This window comes from Idiotropiscis lumnitzeri, chromosome 2 (genome assembly GCF_059441095.1).
Source record: "Idiotropiscis lumnitzeri isolate Australia: NSW breed Sydney's pygmy pipehorse chromosome 2, RoL_Ilum_1.0, whole genome shotgun sequence".
Taxonomy (NCBI): domain Eukaryota; kingdom Metazoa; phylum Chordata; class Actinopteri; order Syngnathiformes; family Syngnathidae; genus Idiotropiscis; species Idiotropiscis lumnitzeri.
Window position 1 is genome coordinate 34,989,878 of NC_142392.1, and position 6,475 is coordinate 34,996,352.

Consider the following 6,475-nt stretch of genomic DNA (forward strand, 5'->3'; position numbering starts at 1 on the left):
TTCTGGCACTGATCACATTGGCTTAATGTCAATAAAAAAGTTAGCAAAATTAAATTTATCATATTTTATTCAAAATCACATTTACATCTTACCACAAAGAGTCGGTTCCTTCAGGTATTTTTTGTCCTTTTTTTTAAGCTTCAAGGATCGCTGCTATTCTCGTAAGGCTGGACGATAAACCGAAAATTTACTGTTCCTGAAATTTTATACAATCATTTTGCCATGTCGGAAAATTCAGTGTTTAAAAAAAAAAAAAAAAAGTATTTTTAGTCACGTGACTCCACCCAGCTGAACTAGAAAGAAAACTGACGACCCGGTTGGTCGTTGCTGGCGATTCAAATCCAGAAGCGGCTGACACGCGAAGTAACGTTAGTTGAAGTTGTTCCTGTCGCGCTTGTCCCGAAAAGAAATTGGACATCTGTCGTTTGGAAATGTTTTGGGTTCCACAAAGACGATGTTTGAGCAAAAGAACACAAACTACAAAGTGCGTCGTAAGCATCCGAAACAGCGCGTCCAACCTTTTCTTTTTCACCACCCACAACACAACCATGCTGTTGACTTGGAGCTTACGCTAAAAGTTCAAAGTGAGAAGCAAGGTTGGACAAGTGACAACAGCCCATAACGGAGGCGACACCATACGAGAGAACGTCTCAGTGGTGGACGCGATGGCCGAGCACATAGCTCGAAAGCTAAAGCTGCTCTAGTTACAGTGGAGCGCACAGGATTTAAACGCCTCATGAAAGTTGTCGACAAGAGGTACGAAAATATTTGTCGCAAACCGCACTTCCCAATATGGACAACATCGGGACAGGAGCGCAGACATGACAAGCATTTTGCATCCTCATCCGACTTGTGGTCGAGACGCGACATGGACCCCTGTTTGAGCCCGACTGTGCATGACATTGACGACAAGTGGCAACTGCGCACCAGAGTACTCGAGACGGCGCATTTTCCTGATGAAGTACACTTTTTTTATTTGGCATTGGCATTCCATTGACTTTTTTTTTCTTCATTTTATTTAGCATTTTGTTGACAGGCGACTAGCGCCTTTGCACATGGCATTACAGCATCTTGGCACAATCTATTTGCAGAAAAAGATTTTGTGAGAGGTACCCTTTTTCACCTGTTCTTTGTGACATTGTTCAAATCATGCAAAGCAAGCTATTTGGAATGTTTATACACATGATTTTTGTACTTTTATTTTCCATTGAAAGTAATGTGTACCACTTGGTCAATAAAGAAAACAGTTATTATGTATTTCCTGCATTTATTTTGATTTTGGTCCATGGACGGAAATTTGTCGTGATTCATCGTTATTGAGGTAAAATTGATCATTTTATTGCAATATTGATTTTAGGTCATATTGCCCAGCCCTATATTCTCGCCATCACAATCGTGTCTCTCAGCCTGCTGTTTAGTGGTGAATTTTTTAGCACAAACGCTGCAACTGAATGGCTTATCTCCACTGTGTGTTCTTGTGTGACTTCGTAAATGTGACTTTTCAGAGAAGCATTTTCCACATACTGAGCAGGAAAAAGGTTTTTCTCCACTGTGTGTTCTTGTGTGTCTTGTGAACGTTGACTTTTCAGAGAAGCATTTTCCACAAACTGAGCAGGAAAAAGGTTTTTCTCCACTGTGAGTTCTTGTGTGTCTTGTTAAACTTGCCTTTTGAGAGAAACTTTTTCCGCAAACTGAGCAGGAAAAAGGACTTTCACCACTGTGTGTTCTTGTGTGTTCTGTTAAATGTGACTTATGGGGGAAGATTTTACCATAAAATGAGCAAGAAAGAGGTTCTTCAGTGTGTGTTCTTGCATGCTCTGTTAATCGGAACTTTAGAGAAAAGCTTTTGCCACAAACTGAGCAGGAAAAAGGCTTTTCTCCAGTGTGTGTTCTTGTGTGGATTGTAAACGTTGACTTATGCAGGAAGCTTTTGCCACAAACCGAGCAAGAAAATGGTTTTCCTCCACTGTGTATTCTTTTGTGTGCTATGAACCTTGCCTTTTGAGAGAAGCATTTTCCACAAACTGAGCAGGAAAAAGGTTTTTCTCCAGTGTGTGTTCTTGCGTGGATTGTTAAATGCGACTTACGCAGGAAGCTTTTGCCACAAACCGAGCAAGTAAAAGGTTTTTCACCAGTGTGTGTTCTTGCGTGGATTGTTAAATGCGACTTACGCAGGAAGCTTTTGCCACAAACCGAGCAAGTAAAAGGTTTTTCACCACTGTGTGTTCTTCTGTGGCTTGTGAAATTAGACTTGTCAGAGAAACCTTTTCCGCAAACTGAGCAGGAAAAATGTTTTTCTCCACTGTGCGTTCTTGTGTGCCTTGTTAAATGTGACTTTACAGAGAAGCTTTTGCCACAAACCGAGCAGGAAAAAGGTTTTTCTCCACTGTGCATTCTTGTGTGGATTGTGAAATCAAACTTTCGAGAGAAGCATTTTCCACAAACTGAGCAGGAAAAAGGTTTTTCTCCACTGTGAATTCTTGTGTGGATTGTTAAATCAAACTTTCGAGAGAAGCATTTCCCACAAACTGAGCAAGAAAAAGGTTTTTCTCCACTGTGCGTTCTTGTGTGCCTAACTAAATGAGACTTCCGAGAGAAGCTTTTGCCACAAACCGAGCAGGAAAAAGGTTTTTCACCACAGTGTGTTTTTCTGTGCCCTTTTAAAGACAGCTTTGAAGTTAATGAGTCAGTGTGACATGCCCTTTCACCTTTAGCTTGCCCATTATCATCATCATCGTCGTCATGAGCGTCTGATAATGTGTCCTCATGATGTGCTCGTGATGGCCCCCAGTGGTCTTCATCAACTTCTTTTGTCACGTGACGACTTGAACTGCTGCTTGTAGGCTCCGCCCCTCTGTTGTCCTCACTCTCATCCTCGTTTTCATCTTCAGTCTTTATAGGGACAACGTTCACTGGTGACTTGTTGATCTCCTCCTCCTCCTTTTTGATGTGAGTCAAGTCTGGCTCCTCTTTCAAAGAACAGAGATCATTTTGTCTGACGTCTGCAGGACACAAAAAGACAAACACACATTTGGTTTTGACAAGTCAAAGCTCATGCGGCGACTTTGTCTTATATTATTTCTACCGTGATACCTTGACTTGTGCCTGCCACACACGGAGCAATGCGTGCGACCCCAACTTTGACCGGACCATGGGGACATTTCACAAAATTACGTCCTACGATGTAAGCCTCCCGTTAGCCGCACAACAGTGATAAACGGGCATTTAAAAAGGAAGCACGTTGCGGCTGATGCCGGATTTCATTCCGGACATAGTCACAGACGTTTCTGGAAGCGAGCTGAAGTTAGCACACACAGGCTATCGTGTGCGTCTGATGGAACACCTGTTGTGGGACCCTAACATATTGATGCAGACCACTGGGGGACATCGCAACATAATGTCATTGATAAAATAGGAATCGTTCAAGTGAAATATGTTTACAATAATTTCATTTTGCATTTAGAGATAGTCTCATCGTGGGTACTTTTTGCTTCCATTATAATCTGGATCCCGAAAAGAATTAAAGGGGCCCTGGAATCAGAGTGGCTATTTATTGCATGATTTACGTTTGTTTGTTTTTTTAAATGATGCTTAACAGCCATAAGGTGTCAGTAATGAGTAACAAAGTAACACAAGACCTCCCACTAATACATCATAATTGTCATTTGGATAAATTACCAGGAACTACGAGTTGTGGGGGAGATGCAAACCACCTGAGCCACAGGAACTTTATTACCAGGAACTAAATGTTCCTGGACTTGTTGGTAGAAAAGGGGGTTGTGAGTTTCAGCCTTTTTGAGACCATAGTAAGACAAAGATGCAGCTGCATTCCTTGCAGCATGTGCTTGTTCACTGATGAGAACCGTGCAACCCTGGATGGATGGATTCAATGTATTTTAAATGATTGGATGGGGTGAAACTACGCACATATGCACAAAACAGTGCAGAGCCACCGGAGGTTCATTGACTCTCACCCGACGAAGCCAGTACAAAGTTAATAAATACATAAATAAGACCAATACGTACTTGATTTTTTTTTTTAAAAACTTAATATTTTGTGTTTTATCCACTAAAATTGATCAACCGCCATTGATGTTATCGCCGCAGTGTGCACATTTTTTAGAGTCGGGCAGAATTCCTTCCGTAAGGAATTGCTTGAACAAGATATAAAAACCAGAAAATGTAAAATGTTAAATGAGTTCAAATTTTATACTGGGAAAAACATGGAGTTCACCCCCCAATATTACTTATTCTTTGGCATTTATTTTCTGCACTGATTTCATTTGGCATAAACAAATGTTCAGCAAACCGACAAGTAAAAGGCAACATTTAAAAATAAAATGGCAATAACCGTGAACGCATGTCCCCAAACAACTTAATGTTGTGATGCATATTTTTAACGATAGAAAGTCGTTCTTGACAAAGCAAATGAGAGTAAAACGTGGACAAACCTGCTTCGTGTAGCACAACACGAGGCTGGTTGCAAACTTCGCCCAGCAGTTGAAGATGTTGCTCGTTCTCTTCTTTTATTCCACAAAGTTCCTCTTTGTACTGGGGTGTAGATTTTTCACACATTTTCAAATGATAATTCCCAAAAATCCGCACTTGACCTCTGCTTGGCGATGAGTCATGTGCCTCTTTTCGTTAGCGGCTAGCTAGCTAACAAGCTAAGCTAACTACGCCGAAAAGGATCAACGAGCGAAGATGAGGTTATTGGGACACAAAGACTTAATGAATTATGTCGTAGTCCTTTAGAATATCAACGGACATCCTGTGAGAAAATTACAGTCAGTTCCACACTAAACCAGAAGAATTTAGCGGTGGACTGTTTTTGTTACGGTGTGGACGGGTCGGTGGATGTGGTCGGTGTCTTGCGGAAGCTGCGCGCTTGCAAATGACGTCATGCTTTAAGCGCGTATTTTTCAAATATATTTCTTTGCTTCTGTGTTTGTTTTTACACCTGGCTGTTCTATTTTAATATATATATTTTTTTAAATAATATTTTATTTCGGTTGATTAAAAAAATTAACAAAATAACTAAATTCACGCCACATTGGTGAGTCATCTCTCGCGTCACTTCCGCCTATGCCCCGAGAAGCCGCTGCTGCTCCTGCAGTGGGACGTTTACGATTCTCTGACCGATGCTGCGGTTCACTCGGGCTGCAAGATTGTATGGATATAATGTCTGCATATACTAGCAGTGCCTCTCAATTATTTCACGCCGGCCCCTACCAAGAAGAAAAAGATTCGCTCCCCCCCACCACCAATTTTTTTTCTGTCTTTGTATCGTGATGTTAGATTGTCAATAAAATATCCCTTAACTAAGCTAAATTGATAAGAAATATAATTTTGAGAATTATTATTGTGAGGATCTCGAAACTCAGTACTCTGTTGTGCAAATATTGATGAGATGATAAATATTTACTCATACGTTTTTTGTAAAATCTTTATTCACAAAAGCAAACCAAACACATTTATGAATACCAAAATCCATGCGATGCATCTAATTTGAAATACTTAGCACCTGCCATGTCACTCAGGATTTTTTCACGCTTTGGAATCTGATAATGTTCTCTTATATGAAACAAATAAGTGCCTACCTTCTGCCAGGGAGTTGTGGGAAGGTCAGCTACCAGCATTGGCTCTTTGACTTGTTTGTGTTGATGTTTTTGGCAAACTTGGCATTTTTTAATCATTTCTTCGATGTCTTTGTTAATGCCCGGCCAGTAGATGGCTTCTCGTGCTCTTCTCTTACATTTCTCCACTCCCAGGTGTCCTTCGTGAAGACGCTGAAGCATGTCCTTGTGCATAGCTTGTGGAACTACAATCCTGTCTGTCCTCAGCAGGAGGCCGTCCGCCATGCACAACTCCGCTCTCATCGGGTAAAACTGAGGGCAGTTCCCTTTTGACCATCCATTGTTCATACATTGTGACACTTGTTAATGTGAGCCTCAGCCTCCTCCGCCGTAACGCAGTCCTTGATGTTACTGTTATGGTGCGGCGCTCGGGATAATGCATCAGCAAGCACGATGTATTTTCCAGGCGTGTATATTAGCTCAAAATCATAGCGCTGCAATGTCATCATCATGCGTTGAATTCTGGGCGTCATGTCATTGAGATTTTTCTTCCTAATTGAAATCAGTGGCTTATGATCAGTCTCTGCTATGAACGTGGGCAGTCCATAAACATACGTGTGAAATTTGCCAAATCCAAACACTAGACCCAGTGACTCCTTTTCGATCTGAGCAGAGCGTTTTTCAGTCTCTGACATTGACCTGGATGCATAGGCTACAGGTTGCCATGTGTCTCTCGCCTTTTGCAGCAGTACGGCACCTAGCCCATCTGTCGACGCATCCGTGGAAATTTTGGTTGGTTTTGATGGATCAAAGTAGGCAAGGACTGGCTCAGCTGTCACAGTTCTCTTTAGATCTTGCCATTTTTTGTCATGTTTTGTTGTCCACTCAAAGACTACGTT

The 6,475-nt window shown here is 41.5% G+C and overlaps 1 protein-coding gene across 1 annotated transcript; it reads right to left on the reverse strand.

Annotated features, from left to right (window-relative positions):
- Positions 1-1,300: 1,300 nt before the first annotated feature.
- LOC148342402 (uncharacterized) lies at positions 1,301-4,537 on the reverse strand. Its single transcript, XM_088288823.1, has 2 exons — positions 4,452-4,537; positions 1,301-3,002 (listed from the first exon to the last, which is right to left on the reverse strand). Exon 2 carries the CDS (start codon positions 2,392-2,394, stop codon positions 1,354-1,356), a length of 1,041 nt encoding a protein of 346 aa, XP_088144949.1. The 5' UTR covers positions 2,395-3,002; positions 4,452-4,537; the 3' UTR covers positions 1,301-1,353.
- Positions 4,538-6,475: the final 1,938 nt, after the last annotated feature.